The 17,741-nt window shown below is 36.0% G+C and overlaps 1 protein-coding gene and 2 long non-coding RNA genes across 3 annotated transcripts; all 3 read left to right on the forward strand.

Moving 5' to 3' along the window:
* Positions 1–631: 631 nt before the first annotated feature.
* On the forward strand, positions 632–1,427 carry LOC142176585 (uncharacterized). Its single transcript, XR_012705268.1, has 2 exons — positions 632–1,008; positions 1,219–1,427. It is a non-coding gene; the product is annotated as an uncharacterized LOC142176585 (long non-coding RNA).
* Positions 1,428–6,250: 4,823 nt separating this feature from the next.
* Positions 6,251–12,424, forward strand: LOC107778780 (uncharacterized). The gene is made up of 2 exons (XR_001646481.2): positions 6,251–10,159; positions 12,100–12,424. It is a non-coding gene; the product is annotated as an uncharacterized LOC107778780 (long non-coding RNA).
* A 1,414-nt stretch (positions 12,425–13,838) lies between these two features.
* Positions 13,839–17,029, forward strand: LOC107778782 (outer envelope pore protein 16-2, chloroplastic-like). Its single transcript, XM_075244913.1, has 7 exons — positions 13,839–14,060; positions 14,135–14,186; positions 14,313–14,387; positions 15,611–15,642; positions 15,924–15,957; positions 16,144–16,211; positions 16,777–17,029. The coding sequence occupies exons 1-7, from the start codon at positions 13,944–13,946 to the stop codon at positions 16,918–16,920; spliced, it is 522 nt and encodes a 173-aa protein (XP_075101014.1). The 5' UTR covers positions 13,839–13,943; the 3' UTR covers positions 16,921–17,029.
* Positions 17,030–17,741: the final 712 nt, after the last annotated feature.

Here is a 17,741-nt window from a genome sequence, read left to right on the forward strand (position 1 = left end):
TTGCATTATAACCCATACATTACTAATCTTTGCATTACTAATACACCTTATTCAGCACTATTCTTATACATCTGTACCAAGATTGGGCTCTTCGCTGAACGAAAGGCCCAGATAGAAAAACACAAGAAACCAATAAAGGCCCAAGAAAGAAAGCCTAATTAAGACAATTTTCGTAATTTCAAGAATTAGGGTTTCTATACTTAACCCAGATAAGAACCCAAAAGCCGTTAGCTACTTCTTCCACTTTCTCCTCAGCTGGTGCGAAAATCCTAGCGCCTTCAGCAGTAGGTCTTTCGATCTCTCCTTTTGTCGTTCATTTGTTTATATTGTAACTCTTTGAGCTGAGGTTTTATTTTTCTGCAGTCGGTTTGTGAAATGGCCAAGTCCAAAAATCACACAGCTCACAACCAGTCGTACAAGGCCCACAGGAATGGCATCAAGAAGCCAAGAAAGCACCGCCATTCATCTACCAAAGGAGTATGTAAAAACCCCATCTCTTTTCTTCTTTTAATCTGATTCTGGTATTTATTTTTATTTTGGGGTAAATGTAGATGGATCCTAAGTTCTTGAGGAACCAGAGGTATGCCAGGAAGCACAACAACAATAAGAGTGTTGGATCTGCCGATGAAGAGTAAACAAATCCCTTAAAGTAACCATGGCTAGCACTGCTTTTTGAATTTGGGATTTTTTTTTATCTTGTTTTTTGTATGGAATTATAGTGGTTATTTACTAGAATGGAACCTAATTTAGTTTGTTATTCTGTTATCTAAACCAGTTATTAGTCTCTTTTAATCAATGACATTGTCTTTGCAGTTTTATTCTGATTACTTTTTAATCACCAATATTCACTGCTGATAAGTATTATTCCTCCCTCTTTTTGGATTAGTATGATGTCTGAAATGTCTTTATTTCTAAGAAGATTTGCCTATGTAGATTTTTGTTTCTGTGTAGTTGCTGAATGATGTCCCAAAGCTTAGCTGTTTGATGATGGTCGATCCATACCTACAGGTTTGCTTCTTTCTCACTTGACTATTCGATGGTTCTAGACTTGTAGTCCATGCTAAACTTAGTTGCTTGCAACACAAGCACTGTTTCCGTTATAATAGTCAATCAGATATCAAGGTGTATAGAAAAAAACAACGACCATCTTGATTTTCTCCTTGGATTGATTTTCTTTTCTGAAACTGTGTTTAACTGTTATTTTTGGTTGCATTAAAGTGAATGCTAGAGATTGGTTTGTTGGCTGCTGGCGACTGAAAAGCAGTTTCCTGTTCCGCGTAGGGGCATTGTATTGTCACCTCAAAATCATCGTATCAAACTATCAATGATTCCTCAATCACCCACACCAACTTAGTTTTAGACTTGTGATTTCCTCGTTATCATTTAAGAATCAAGTATCCCCTCAACGAAATTGTTGTCGATGTTCATTCACTTGGACTTGAGATCAGTAGTTTATAACTCTCCAATTGCTGCCGTGCACTCTTCAGTTTTTCATTCTAGATGCAATTTCAATCCAAAATTACACAAGGGATGACAGGGTGTTTTGCTTGGATGGGAAAATATTGCAAACTGCTGCGAAATTAGAGATGAGATTTGGTATTTTTATTTCTCAAGACAAAAGCTACTTTAGATTTCTATATGACTACCTACAACTTGAGATTAAAAGATTGAGTTACTGCACTCTGCAAGTTACATGTAATTTTCACATAAAAATCTCACAATATAGGCATATTTTATAGCTCTATTTTCAGATATAGCTGAATCTCCGCACCAATATCCGCTGTATCCCTGAATCTTAATTATTAGATTATGAAGGATCCAACCTCTAGACCCCCACCTGTATCCGATGCCCGCACCCAAGCCCAAGAGACTTAGATTAAGATGGAATCGAATATCATACACCAACCAAACTCAGGAGAAATTTTGTGAAAAGTTGTAATCTTTCCTCTACTATAGGAGGCTGTGTTGTTAGCATTGAGAAGTGCTTGTGTAGCTGCACTAAGCTATCAAATAATTTTTTTTTAAGTGTTAGATGGATTATGTTGGCAAACTAAAATTCTTGTGGTAAAAGCACGCATTTAGAGTTTGTGACACTGCTGCTAAGGTAAAAAAATTTAGATGTAGTTCTTTGTGTTCTTATTGTCCATATATCTGAATCTGATCGTTTTCTTTTTTTGATCAACAAAGATTACTCGCTAATATGTAAGTTTATCGCCATATGTTGAAGTTGTGAGGTTAAGTGCTATCCTAGGCGCATCTGGAAAGAAATCACGGTTTGTTCTTGAAGACAATCAGATATCAAACAAAAACTAATTTCAGGCATAAATTAGATTAGTGAAGGGAAACTTTTGAAGGACAAATAAGAGAAGAAAGACGATAAGGTGTGACATATTGAATGATGAGCTTTGATGATGCAAAAAAATTAGGATATGCCACTTTGAAATTAAGGTACGAGGGAGAGAGAGCCTTTATAATTATAATAATAGCAGAAACATACTATACTATGAAATAGCAATTTATTTCAGTGGACTTGTCAGATGCACATTACTTCCATCCAAATTCATAATTTATTTAACACTTCATGAATAATCACCGTGCATCTATAGTGAGAACATGTGCCAATTAGTTATTCACGAACATATTATCTGGTATGACGAGATTAAGAACAAGAATTTAAGAACAAGGTTTCTTCCAAATCTAGAGTTTTGCTAGTCGAGGTAAGCTTCGCAAACCGCTTTCAACTACGATTGCTAAAGATGGTTATACTTGATATTGGTCTCTAGAAACTATTATAAAAAACAATACAAATTATGAACCCTAGAATTGAGAAAAATCAAGTTAGGGTTTCTAGAGTTTGTGTACGAGCTGCCTTCTTAAATTAACTTCTAGAGATTGACTTGGTAAGTTGAATCTTTTGGATTGGAGCGACGAAGATATTCAAAGTGAAGAAATCTAGGTAAGCTGAGACAATATTGTGCTAAACTTGTCTTCTCAAAAAGTTCATGTTACATAAAGATGTTAAATTATTTAGAATGTTAATGTAAGTTTTGATTAGAGCGAGCTTGTATTATTTGTCACAATCCAAAAGTATATGACCGGCATTCGGCATACTATCCAATCCGAGTAGACCAACCCAATACTCATCTATATGCCTATTAAATGCATGCATAAGCTTTTCTGGAAACACAATTATTTTAAATGATTAAGATTATAAATAAAATAGAATCTTTAAATTCACCATTTTTAATAATTAAAAACACATAAAGATAGCAATGTCTCTTTCATGCATGCCATATGCATAGCTCTACATTTCAACCCAAAATAATGACATCTGTCTATAGAATCTCTAAGGCACAAGGATAAAATAAAACTTCGGCAATTCCTGACAAAGAAAGCAAGGAAACAACATAATGGCTACCTTAGAAATGAAGTGGTGCCTCACCATATACCTCGGAAAGAAAGTCATTCTAGTCGTGTTCGCTCATCACATATCACATCTCAACCTGAAACATGTAAAGTAAGAAGATGCTTGGAGAGGGATCTCTGAGGGCTGAGTACACCACCATGGTACTCAATAAGGTTCATACTCTCTCTAACTAGAGTTCCTGGGACAAAGCTTTAAAAAATATATGCAACTCATATTTTATACAAAGCGGTAAACAATAACATCAAGTCATACTCTTTATCATTTTAAGTGAACATGCTAGTAAGATACAAACCATGATATAAAATTTTAAATATTTATATCAACCCGCGATTCGAACAAAAATCATACAAAACCATTTTAATTTCATTAAATTATTAAAATCACTTTCGGCTCCTTAGGCCTAAATATAAGAAAGTCATCTTTCATCTTTCACAGAGAACACTATACAGACACCGACATAAATAACCACTACGTGATCAATCTAGCAACAAGTATTTTACCCTATTTGTCCGGGCAGTTTTTCGTAGTGTCATTCGAGTCGACTTAACCTCGTTTCTTTAATTAATAATTAATTGCTTTCACAATGAAAAATTTCATCCCCCAAACATCGGCTTAGGTTTGGTATGTATCCCTACACGGGTATATGTAGTTCCATAGTAACGAACTCAACATTCGAACCAATTTCGGTGGTCTCCAGTAGTAATTCCCAAAATATTTGATATTTCAAAAATAGATTCATAGCTTAATAGTCTCAAAAGATCTATTTTATCAAATCATGGCATTCATAACCGATCCAACCATTTGAATAAAAACCAAATGAAATCCTTTCTCATTTCATATTGAAGCAATGTAATGACTCGACCATCGTTATGTGTATTTGAGCCCCGTTGCCCTATTTGTTGCTTTATATATGCTTGTTTGTTTCTTTGTAACTTGTGGGGATGGTTGGTTTGGTTTCGGGAAGCTGTTGGAGTGAATTGAAACACTTAGTTTCATTATTGGAAGCCTAAGTTATAAGAGCTGACCGAGGTTTGACTTTTGAGAAAACAACCTCGAAATGATATTTTGATGGTTCCACTAGTTCGGATGTTGATTTTCGACTTAGGCATATGTCCGAATTTGGATTTGGAGATTCCTAATTTAATTTGGCTCTAATTATCGAAAGTTAGAAATTTAAAGGTTTGGAGAATTAATAAGTTTAACTCATAGTTGACTTTGTGGTTATTGATGTCCATTTGGGATTCCGAGTATTGAAATAGGTTTGTGTGGTAATGTATGACTTGTGTGCAAAATTTGAAGTCATTCCGAGTTGGTTAGACATGATTCGGCATGAGTTTGGAAGTTGGAAGTTTGATTAGTTCATTAAGTTTGAAATGAGGTGCGATTTGTGGTATTGATATTATATTGTGTGATCTTATTCTTCGAATAGACCCGTGTTATATTTTGGGATTGGTTGGTGTATCGGTCGGTGTACCGAGGGGATCAGGTGTGTTTAAGATGGATTCCGAATCATTTTGCAGCTAGTTGGCGGGTCTGGTTCTCGTGCACCGCACCCGCGGAGGAAAGATTCACATATGCGATGTCGCACATGTGAAGGGCATGCTTGGGTAGAAGTGCGCAGATACACAAGGCTGACCGCACTTGCGGAGGTTGCACCTGCGAAGGAATGTTGCACATGCGGCTCTGCAGAAGTGGAAACTTGGTTGCAGATGCGGAAGGTCGGGATTTTAGTGGGACTCTTAGAAACGGGTCTTTTGTCATTGAAGTGACACCGCAGAAACGACAAATTTGGTCGCAGAATCGAGAATCGCCGTGCAGAACATTTTTAATCGAGGGTCTGGCTTCATTTTGTTATATTTTGAGATTGGGAGCTCGGATTAGGGCAATTTTTTAGGCGATTTTCACCCACTTGGATTGGGTAAGTGTTCTTAACTCGGATTTCGTGATTCTACCCTTAATTTTTGCTTTTGGTTGATGAAATCTAAAGGAAAAAATTGGGGGTTTTGTGAGTAGTTTTGGAGAATAAATAATTGGGATTTCCCCCGTTGCATAGTCAGATGGATGAAACTTGTATATTTGGACTTGTGTTGGAATGTGTGATCAGGATTTGTGACTTTTATCGGGTTTCGGGGTGCATACAGGGTTGATTTTGTTTTTTTATTAAAGATCGAGCCTTTATACTCTGATATTATTTCCTCTAGCATTATTTGACACATTGTGTGTTACAAGACTTGATTCGAGTTGTTCGAAGGTCGATTTGCGAGGGAATGCATTTTTGGAGTATTAACTTGGCTCGTTTGAGGTAAGTAACTTGTATAAACTTAGTTTGAGGGTAATTTCCCTGTTAGATATGGTATTTAATACATGTTTGGGGTGACACACGTGCTAGGTGATGGGCGTATAAGCATACATAAGGGTTATTCATGATCTGGTAGACCTTAGGCTATTATGTGTCTTGTTTTGCTATCATGCTCATTTATTTCCGTGTTTTCGTCACTTGTATGACTACATGAGCTATTATTTATGTTAGAAATCATATCTAGACTATGTGCCTTTTGGTTTGAGACATGATAGGGTTGTTCTTGCTATATTGAGCTGTTTGCCTTAATTTTAGTCATATTCTTAGTCATGGTGTTACATTCGCCTATTATATCTATGTCTATATGCATTCTTTATGTGCTATATCATACATTGTTGGTACCCTTATATGTGTGACATGAGTTGAGCTAAGTATTGTGAGATGCGAGCATTTGAGACTTGAGGTTGATGACTAATTTTGGGCCATTGAGCCGATTTGATATTGATAGTGAGGTAAAACGTGCGCCAAATCTCATACTAAGTGGTATTGATAGTGAGGTGACGTGTGCGCTAGGACCCATATTGAGCTAGATGATATTGATCGTTGGCTTAAATGCAATAAGTACTTGGGCTAGGACCTGCCCCTCCTGAGTTAGGTAATAACCTGTGGGTGCAAGAATACGGGTCATATATGTGCTTAGTGAGGGATTTGTGTCAGGAACCCGTATAGTGTTGAGTGTTATTGTGTGTGATGATTGAAGGGAAACTGTGCCAGACACTATACATGTGCTGAGATTTGATATACTTGATGATTTAACTGCTACATTGTTGATTCTGGAACGTAAACTGCCATGCAGGTATAAGGCTGTGTTTCTTCCCTCATGCTTATTGATGCTTGATGTCTCTAATTGATGTGTTGAACTTGGAATCACAGTTAAATGGATGAAACCATGTTTAGGTAATTTTTGTGAAAGAATCTGTTCATTAACTGTTATTCTTGAAAATCATGCTTATTTCCCTTTCTTATTGTGAAAAGATTGAACTTGGTATTACTTGAGCTACTTTTTCTTTTGTCCTTTTTATACTGTTGTTGTTGTTATTTGCTATTGGAAGTGAATATTGGACCTTGCCAAGCTTGTCTCTACTTTCAGCTCGAGGCTACGCTTATTATTTATTGTGTATATGTGCTCGATTATACAAGTATAGCATGAAGGTCAGACTATGATTCTCGCACGGTGCTACACCACCTTCTCAGCTAAGATTCTCGCAAAGGTCCAGTGTAGCATGAAGGTCAGACTATGATTCTCGCACGGTGCTACACCACCTACTCAGCTAGTTTGGGGTGGAGGTCATCCAAGATGAGGACTTCCTAGAGGGGGAACTTAGTCTAGTGGAGGTCAAGCCAGATGCTATGCGTTCCCAGGGAGGAGCGAGGTCATTGCTTCTAATGCACAACCCAAAATATCATTTAAAATATGATGCTCAGCCCAAAATATTATTTAAAATAACAAAACGGAGTAAATATGTCTGAGTTATGAAAACAGTAGAATACAACATGACTAAGTACAGATATTGAGTCAAAATAGTAAGGAATAGTAGTAAGAAGCCCCTAAAGGTCCAAAACAGTTGGCACGAGGCCCAAATATGGCATTCAACCCAAAACATGATAACTTTCCAAAACACAATGATATCAAACAGTTTTCAATCAAATACGCGACTTAACAGTCGTACGGGACGGACTAAGTCACAATCCCCAGCGGTGCATGACCCCACGCTCGTTATCTAGCATGTGCGTCACCTCAAGGTAGCACAACGATGTGAAATCCGGGGTTTCATACCCTTATGACAACCTTTACAATCATTACTTACCTCAAACCGGTCCAAACTCTGGCCCGCGATGCCTTTGCCTCTCGACTCGGCCTCCCAATGCTCCAAATCTAACCAAAATCAGTATCATACCATTAATATGTGCTAAAGGAACAAAGCCCAAGTAAAAATAATCAAGTTAACTCAAAAATCCCGAAATCGGCCAAGCCCGACCCCCGGGCGCACATCTCGGATTTCGATAAAAATCACATCACTAGAATCTTTATCCTCCCACGAGTCTATGCATACCAAGAACATCAAAATCGGACCCCAAATGGCCCCTCAAATCCCCAATGGAAACTCTCCAATATCAAGCCCTAATTCTCTAATTTTAACCCTTAATTTCCATTAATTTCAAGCCTAATCAGTAAAATAATGCCATAAATCGAGTATTGGGTTCAAAAATCTTACCTCTAAGTGTTATCCCCTGAATCCCTCTTCAAATCCTCTCAAAAAGCTCTCAAGCCGTCTAAAAAATGGTGGAACAAGGCTAAAAATCACGAAGGAAAGCTTATATAGTTTTTGCCTAGGTGTTCCCGCACCTCTGGACCAATTACCGCACCAGCGGACCACTTTTGCTATCAAAATAACCGCACCTGCAGTTTTCACTTAAGGTCCCATTCCGCATCTGCGGTAAGAGCCTCGCACCTGCGGCCCCGCAGGTGCGCTAGAAGCTCCACACCTGCGATGCAACTCCAACTGACCAAAACCGCTTCTGCGACCTCCTCCACGCATCTGTGACACCGCACGCGGTCCCCAATCCGCATGTGCGGTTATGACAGGAACAGCAGCTGAAGCTGCTCAACTTGAATTTCCAAACTCCCCATCAACCTTCCGAATCTATCCCGAGGCCCCCGGGACCTCAACTAAAAATACGAACAAGTCATATACCATTATTCAAACTTGTACCAATCCTCGGAACACTCAAAACACTGCCGAAATACCAAATCACCCTCGGATTCAAGCCTAAGGATTCCAAAACTTTCGAATTCCGCAATCGATCAAAAAGTCTATCAAACCTCATCCGAATGACCTAAAATTTTGCACACACGTCTCAAATGACACAATAGACCTACTCCAATTTCCAAAATTCCATTCCGACCCCGATATCAAAATTTCCACTACCAACCGAAAAACGCCAAAATTCCAATTTCGCCAATTCAAGCCTAAATCTACCCCTGACCTCCAAAATATATTCCGATCATGCTCTTAAGTCCCAAATCACCTCACGAAGCTATTCGAACCGTAAAAACCATGTTCCGAGATCATTTACTCACAAGTCAACTTCCGATTGACTTTTTCAACTAAAAGGCCAACTTAAGAGACTAAGTGTCTCATTTCTCTACAAAACCATTCCGAACCCAAACTAACCAACACGATGCGATAAAATACGGCTGAACAACACATAAAGAAGCAGAAATGGGAGAAATGGAGCGGTAACTCATGAAACGACTAGCCGAGTCGTTACAGAGTCAGTCTTGGAATAGAAGGGTAACATCGTAACCTTTAAGAGTAGGTTTATTTCCTACCTTAAGGCGAGGAAGATGATCTCTAAGGGTTACATCTATCATCTAGTTCGAGTCAGAGATGTTGATGCAAAACCACCAACTCTTCAGTCTGTTCCAGTGGTTAATGAATATCCAGATGTGTTTCCTGAAGAACTCCTAGGTATTCCTCCAGAGATAGAGATTGATTTTGGTATTGATGTGCTTCTAGGCACCCAATCAATATCTATACCGACTGAGCTATATTCAGAGGGGGATGGCCCTATGTGGCATATGTACTTCCAGGTTGTTCCTCGAACTTTTCTGTACTTACCGATGCTTTCGTATGTTATTCATGCCTTACATACATAGTATATTCTTTTTGTATCGACGCCCCTTTTTACTGAGGCGCTGCATTTCATACTGCATGTCCAAGTAGAGAGTCTGACAGGCCTCTCCAGTAAGCGGTTGCTCGTGTTTAGCGGTCGATTGGTAAGCTCCACACTAAAACAAATAAGGCTTTTAGTGGCAATTATTTGGTGAAAATAACTTAATTGCCGCTAATTTATTCTATATAAGCCAATATTAGTGGCAATTGAATATTGCCGAGAATAAGTACTTTTTACCGGCAATTAAAAAAACTTGCCACTAAAACTTACTTCTTTTACAAAAACTCTAACAATTCCAAGAGCGGGGGGACCTTTTTTCACAATCCCTCCAAATTATTTTCATTTCCCTCCTTAATATTAATTAACTATTTTTTAAATATATTTTATTCATCAATATCCTAGAGGACTGACAAATGAAAATCAACAGAAACCCTAACACTTAAAATTCATCTCTATTTACTGCTGGATCGGTTACTCTGGTATTTATCATTAACTTCATCTTATTTTTCTTTTGATTACTACTCGAGAAAGATTCATTATATTTTTAATAAATTAATGAAGAAAATCAAAAGAGTTTGAGGCTCTGTTGTTGCATAGCTGTTGCACTTCTTCTTTTACATCGTCACTCGAGGAATCGATGGGTATGCTATTTTTCTGAAATTGAAGGAACCAAAAGTTGCGCCTCTGAGCTCAAGGTCCCTTCTAATCTCTTTTGTTTTATGTATTCTGATAAATGGAAAAATAATTTTCTATATCAGGTGCTTTGCGAATTATTATTGATTTTCTACAGAATCTATTTTTCTTTGATTTTATAGTCATATTCTTTTGGTTGTTAAATTCATTGTCTCATGAGAATTAAATTTTCTCTCGAAATATTGCATATCTGAAAAAAATATATTGAGAAAATTTAGCTAAAAGAAGTAGTAAGAAAAAAAGCTTCAAAATGTTAGTGAATACAAAGAACTTTGGATATGTAGTTTCTCTAAATAGTCTGAAAAGTTTGATTGTTGCCAACTAAATATGCAGATAAAACAAAAAGAGAAAGACAAATAACGTATTTTATTTAATAATTACCAAACAAATCAAATATGCAAATCGGAAAGCCAATGTTGAAATCTTGAGCAATGTTTACTCTAGCCATGTGAATTGGGAGTCTCAATTTGTTCTTTTGATGTATTATCTATTAAAATTACTATCCTCAAACAAGAGGTTATTGGATAGTTTCATATGAATTCTTCATATTAGGAGTTAAAACAGATAAAAATTAAAAAGGTGTCATGTTTTTACCTATATCTTATCAAGAGGTTATTTGTTAGATGTATTAGATTATGTTTAATTTCTTTTATTACAATATTTCAATATTCTAGAAGTTATATATGCACAAAATGTACTTTGTTCTAATTGGTTTTCTAGAATAATGTAGCTTTCATGAGAGTTAACGATGGAAGATAGTAAGAATTTTATTGTTGTGATTGGTGATATACTGTTTTGTTTCCCTTCATGCACAGATAGATCAGAAACTATCACAAGATACTAGGGAAGCTATTTGTAGTGTAGTGCAAAAGCTAAATACTAATCTTCATGTACTAAATTTTCATGAAACATGAAAGCTTAAAAGATTTATTTTCGATCCATAATGTTGTTGTTGCTACAATTATTGGATAAGTTTCTGCTGCTGAGAATTACTTAGTTCATCTTCAATGGGATTAGTTTTATTGTTAATTGGTCTTCTTATTCTCTTCAAGATTCTTATGTCTATATCATTAAGATGATGTTCGATAGAGAAAAATTAGTTTGTAATATCTAACTTGATTCTTATTTCTATGCATTCTTGAACAAGTTGTATATAATAAGTATCATCTCAGCACTCCCTTCTCAACTTTTAAGTAGGAATTGCTAGGATTACTCTTTAATTATCTACAAAAAAAAAACTGGTTTGCATCTATACTGGTCTAATATGGTAATGTCTTCTAAAAGAAAATTTTTTAGAAAGTCAAATAAGAAAAGTTATACATAAATTATCGATATTTATTTATCTTTTTTCGTATAAAAATTTATCAGTATTTGTTTACCAGCAGGCATGAAACATTTATATACCAAACAGACATCAAACAATTCATTCTAGTGACCGAATATAAGTAAATTTATACTGTATAAAAAAGAATCAAGTAATGCCATCTATCTCGGACAACTAAAAACAACAATTTTATTATATTTTTAGGCTGGCAGCTTGAGCATGTGGTCTTGTTAGTTTAGAGCACAAAAGTAAGTAGTTTTGTGAAAAATTAACTTAAAATTGCTAGTTGTCACATAGTATAGATTGTTGAGATCCTTAAAGATCGATCTTCTGTTGGTAATTGGAATTTGTTTTGAGGTTATTTGTTTGTGTGTGTGTGTTGTGTTGGTTTCAAAGTTTGCACGCAAAACATATAAGTGAATGAGGAACACAATGCTTTGATAGTTAGCACTTACTAAATTCGTCAGTGCATACTTCGTTGCTAAATTTCAGAATTTTCACTGGGAATGCTTAAGTCTATTTTATGATTATCAGTTTTAAAGTAATTTTGCAATTATCACACTAGTCATAGCTTACCACTACAACAAAAGAAATACTAATTTTGTGCTTTGATTAAAGGTAGTGCACTACACAAGGCATATAACCCAGGAGACTAGTGGCGAGGTAGTATATGGCATGAGAAGGCAAACAACTATTCTTTGAACGCTTGACTAGAGATATTAAGCAGTTGTTCAGATATCAGGCATGTGGAAAATTTCATCATGATCAAGAGTTGGAGAAACTTTCATGGCACCATTTATATATAGTATTATAGCTATTTGATAATGTCAGTTATTAGATGCCAAATTACGCTAGTTATTAGATTCAAATATGTTACCTTTTTGGTTATGTTGTTGATACTTTAAAATTATGAAAGAGTAGATTTTGATGTGTATTTAATTAAGCGTAATACTTTTTTTGAGAATGAATCTTATTCTTATTATAATTAAATTTCAATATGCATAATGTGCATTACATGTTATGAAAAGAACCTTTCTTAATGCTCACTAGCAATAAAAAAATTCATTATGAAGGCCTCTTTTGCTGGCAATTAGATGGATTCTTACCGGCCATAACAAAATCCTTTAAATATATGAACAAAGGCCAACTCATATATAATTTTAGTGCCCATAACATTTACCGCTAAAAGGGTTCTTTTTACCGATAATTGAATGAGTCTTTATCGGCAATAACAAAAGTCATAAAATGTATAATATTTGATATCTTAGGGGATATATAGTGGCTATTTAAATTGTCGGTAATTATTTACCGCTAAAACTTAAGTACTTGTAGCGACAATAAAAGGGATCTTTACCAGCACTTCGTGCAATGGCCGCTAAAGCCTTTAGCGACGCTGGCTACACCGACCAAAAATTAATTGACGGTAAATATTTTAGTGGCAAATTTTATTGCCGCTAAAAGACTCTTTTTTAGTAGTGCCATATCTTCCGAAGTTAGCCGAGTCTAGAGGTTTTGGTATGATTATGTGTACATATATTAAGGGTAGGTCGGGGCCCTATCCCGATCATTTGACAAATATTATACTATTAAAGCCTTGTAGACTGATTGGTGTATGTCTAATATATTCCGTATGGCTTGCCGGCCTTGATGTTGTCATGTTGATGTCTTTGGCCTTGTGGACCTATATATATATAAATATGTTTTGGGTTGTCCATCTGTCGATGTTGTTATGCCTTTTCTGTCTTCAGATTGCTGTATGTTGTGGCCTTGTCGACCCCAAATGTTTTGCATATCCTGATTATGTGATTTTAGTTTGGTACGCTCGGTCAAATGAAACACGAGGTGTCGGTCTTGCCTCCCATGTTTGGAGCGGGACATGTTATTTAAGATGAAAGTGGTATAATTTTTATCGACGAGGGTGTATATCCATGGAGTTGTGTCCATTTGTGAATTACTAGTGAAAGGAAATAAACTTTTTGGCAGAAAATATTTTGTATAATGAAAAAAAAAATTAGGAGATGCGAAAGAAGAAATAGTAAAAGAAAAGCGGATACAAGAAGTGAGAAGGCTGCCCATTTTTAAGTGGCAGCTAAACATAAAATAATTAACAAACTCTAATTGAAAGTTAATTACAGCTGATAAAATGGCTTTCCGTGCACTTGGCCCTAATTTGCAAGTTTAATTTACTTTAATACTGCGCCGGTACTAATCTACTAGTATATGTAAAAAGTTGAGGTTGGGGGCTCTTTCAAACCGTAAAGTTTGCCACGATGACCGCTATGCAGTTTTCAGAATTTTTAATAACGGACACGTACCTATTCTCAGTTCCACGCGTCAGTTTTTCTCTTAAGTTTACCTCATAAACCAGCTCTTCTACAAACACAAAAGCTCAGTTCACAGCTCTCCTTTTGCAAAGTTTTGCCTTTTGGTGTAGTTTGGTTTTGTTTTAGATTTTTTCAAAAATGAATAGTAATTTGGAGACTCGATCATTGCTCCATGGCTTTGACAAGGGAGGTTTCTTTGATTTGGGACATCCTCTTCTCAACCGTATTGCTGAAAGCTTCGTCAAAGCTGCCGGGGTACTATATACATGAACTGCCATTTGTGTCCTTTTTAAATTCTTAGTTCTAATTATGGCTGTTTACATTATCAGATTGGTGCTGTTCAAGCGGTTGCTCGTGAGGCTTATTTCACTGCTTCTGAAGGTGAGCCTATTTTTTTTATCCGTTTTGCTCCCTTTTTTTTATTTATTTTATATTTCTTTCACTAGTGTGCAAGTTGTTCAGATTTTTAGAGTTTCTAGAGTAGTTGAAGTTGAATGGATCTTTTAGGTGCAAGTGGAGATAGTACCAGCATACCACCAGAGATCACTGGTCCCAAGAAGAATCGATTTCCAGACCTTAGAGGTAAATATCCTAGTGTATTTCACTCATAAATAATATATATATATATATATATATATATATATATATATATATATATATATATATATATATATATATATAGAGAGAGAGAGTTGTGCCATGATTGTCAGTCAATTAACTACCCCTCAGTTCTGTATTAGTTGGGATTAGTGATGTGAAATATATGTATTCATTCGTCTTAACTAGATATGTCAATGTTTCAACTTTACGTGAAAAGTTTAGCTAAGATCCATGATTCTTGAGCTTACATAAAAGTGAGTATAAACTGCCTGGGTAATTGAATAATGTTTTGAAAGCAATTCTTAATGCCTGATTGTGTAAATATTATTGTGATCTGATTGTGTAAATATTTTTTACATCATCACTGCGTGCATAGAGAACTTAAATTCTTGCTGCATGGATTGAGTTGTTAAAAACTCTACTGTATCGAACTAACTTAAACTCTAACTGCATAGAACTCAAACTCTATATACAAAACCAAAGGTGATCATATTCAAATTTGACCATAGCTAAGATATGATCTCATCTTATATATGGTAATGAAAAATGGAAAGAAGTTTTTTGGTGTCTGACGGTCAAAATTTAGAAAAGTATCATCATCTTTGCATTTGATTTTGTAAATCATAATTACTACTTTCGTAGAACTTCTAGAGGAATATCTATTGAGAACAGAGTAGTGACTAAGCTATCGATATTACATAACAATTTTATTTTTGGCCTAAATTTCTAATGCACGTCGTCACCTGACTTCAGCTTAAAAAGGTGAAAACAATTAATAGATCCACCCTGCCTCGTTATAGTGATATAGAGACAGTAATACCAAATTCACTTGTTCATTCATGTGACATTGCTTCTACTTGTTTAAGGCATGGCCTGATTTAAAGTTAAAAAAATGTCAAATCAAATTGGACTGCAAGAATGATACTGAAAAAATTGGGGTTAAATGTCTTTTTGTGCATAAAGGCAGAATACACCCTTAGATGTAATGAAAATGTGGAACATGCATTTGTCTACTTGTTGTCGTGAATTAGATGTAAGCCATTGCCTTTTTAGTGTCGGGGATTACTTGAATAGTCTAGGTTACTGAAATAAAACTTTCACATACAAACTTTTTTGTTTAAACCTAGTTCAATACATCATCGGAGTTGTTTTTTGTGGATACATAAGCTGTCAGATGATTCCTTTTCTTGTAATATTTGATGCAGGGGAGACTAACAGAAAGTCAATTGAGGCCCTGGTAAGACGATTCAACTTTTTTGCATCTTGTGGTTTTTCTGATATGTTAATGCAACCAATAAACCCTCCCTCTCCACCTCAGAAAGAAGAGGAAAATAAAAAATGTGTATAAAGTTGAAGATAGGTGAGGTAGTGGATTACCTAGTTTGTTGTTGATTGAACGAAACCTTGATGTGGGGATGGAGAAATTATGGATGGTTGTAAAAGATTGCTTTTCATTTGTAAGTGGATATGTTGAAGCTTTGCTGAACAGTCTAAGATTATCTTTTGCCATCTTTTCAGGTAAAGAGCACCGGAAAAGAGTCCGTTCAATGGGGTGAGCCTGCTAATCTTAGTTTTCACTAGGAGAAACATTATTTTATGCCATCATTTTTTTAATTGTTCGCCTGGATGGTAGGGGAGTTCCTCTGGTCGTGAAAGAATGTCATACATTGCATTCATATATTAGGTGTCTACTTTGCCTCTGAATGTTGCACATGAAAGTTTTAATTCACTTCTGCAGGACTAGCTGCAGGGATGTACTCTGGTCTTACTTATGGATTGAAGGAGGCTCGTGGAGTCCATGATTGGGTCCGTTTTCCTTCCTATTGATCCTATGTTTCCCCTGTTGGCAAGTTATTGCTCATTTACCGGTGAATATGTATCAATTCTTTGGTTCATTCTTCTGTCTGTCCTAGAATTAGTTGGTTCACATGATAGCAAACTCACTTGGTTCATGTCCATTTCAAAGGCAACTTAAACCTTCTTGATTATTTGACTAGAGTTGATTCATGGGGCTACACTGCGAATGAATAAATTTTGTCTTCATATACTGGGTGTCCTGTTTCGGCAGTGAAAACTTTGTTCTAGTACATATGTTTTTGTTAGACTGTCTGTATTGTAAGAAAATATCATAGTTTTGCATTGACTGTCAAACCATCCTCCTTTATCCAGGCCTAGGGCCGGCAATGTATGAGCTATCCAGGCCTAGGGCCAGCAATGTATGATCTTGGGTGTGAGCTCATACAGGCAGTTGTGGTCAATAGTGCTAAGTCACTTGCCATCCGTTGCAAGTCGGGGGAGTAGTAGTAGTTGTGTATATCTTTTGTGGACTATTTTGAAGTTGTCTAAACATTGCAAGATTTTCCTTCCGCAGAAAAATAGTGCTTTGGCGGGAGCAATAACTGGTGCGGCTTTGGCTTTGACACTGGAGGATCGTTCTCATGAACAGGTGGTGCAGTGTGCTATTACAGGAGCAGCTATCTCCAGTGCCGCGAATCTTCTTACAGGAATATTCTAGGCTGATAGTAGAATTTGTTTAACTGGAGACTTGTTACTACTTTGTTTCAATGGCGCTGCACTAGGCATTTTAACTTTTATATGCATGGATAATGCTGCTTTCGGGTTGATTTTGTGGCATTTTTTGTGCTTGTTATTAGGGCTAATTATAAGGTTTTGAGGCAAAATAATAGTATTGATGTCTCCCGTTGAGAGAATTGTGGACGGGTTAGGTTCTTTCAAGGCTATTGTTCAATAAGTTTACAGAACAGATGAATGCATAGGACTGGGACTTGGAATCTACCGTCTTGGGTGACATGAAATTTTGGAGATGAGGTGTCTATTTGGCCTGGTGTTTAGCAAAGCTGGTTGAAAGTTAAAAAGTCTTCGTAATCTGTTTGGCCAAACTTCTAAAATTAGCTTATTTTGATAACTACTTTTGGGGAGAAGTAGTTTGTGTTTGATTAATTAATTTGAAAAGTATTTTTGAGCAGTAGTTAGTGATTGGTTAAGTTTTTAAAAATTGTTTCTAAGTGTATTTTTTTCAAAAATGTTTTTCAAGAAATTGTTTTTGGAGAGAAGTTATTTTTTTCTGCTTTTTCAAAACTGTTTCTGTTTTTTTTAGAAGCATTTTTTTTCCTTCTAAAAGTTTGGCCAAATACCTCTGAGCAGTAGCAGTAATTAGTGTTTGGCCAAATTTTTGAAAATTGTTTTTAAGTGTATTTTTTGAAAAGTGCTTTTTAAAAAATTACTTTTGGATAGAAGTTACTTTTTTTCGTTTTTCTAAAACTGTTTCTGTTTTTCCTTCAAAAAGTTTGACCAAACACTTTAATTTTTGGTCAA

Source organism: Nicotiana tabacum, chromosome 22 (genome assembly GCF_000715075.1).
Source record: "Nicotiana tabacum cultivar K326 chromosome 22, ASM71507v2, whole genome shotgun sequence".
NCBI classification, from domain to species: domain Eukaryota; kingdom Viridiplantae; phylum Streptophyta; class Magnoliopsida; order Solanales; family Solanaceae; genus Nicotiana; species Nicotiana tabacum.

What these genes read in the sequence shown, in the direction of transcription:
- LOC107778782 (XM_075244913.1), top strand. Translation starts at nt 13,944, where the DNA reads ATGAATAGTAATTTGGAGACTCGATCATTGCTCCATGGCTTTGACAAG. An exon ending in TTATTTCACTGCTTCTGAAG is followed by an intron (nt 14,187 to 14,312) that starts GTGAGCCTATTT and finishes TGGATCTTTTAG; the next exon opens with GTGCAAGTGGAGATAGTACC. An exon ending in GAAAGTCAATTGAGGCCCTG is followed by an intron (nt 15,643 to 15,923) that starts GTAAGACGATTC and finishes CCATCTTTTCAG; the next exon opens with GTAAAGAGCACCGGAAAAGA.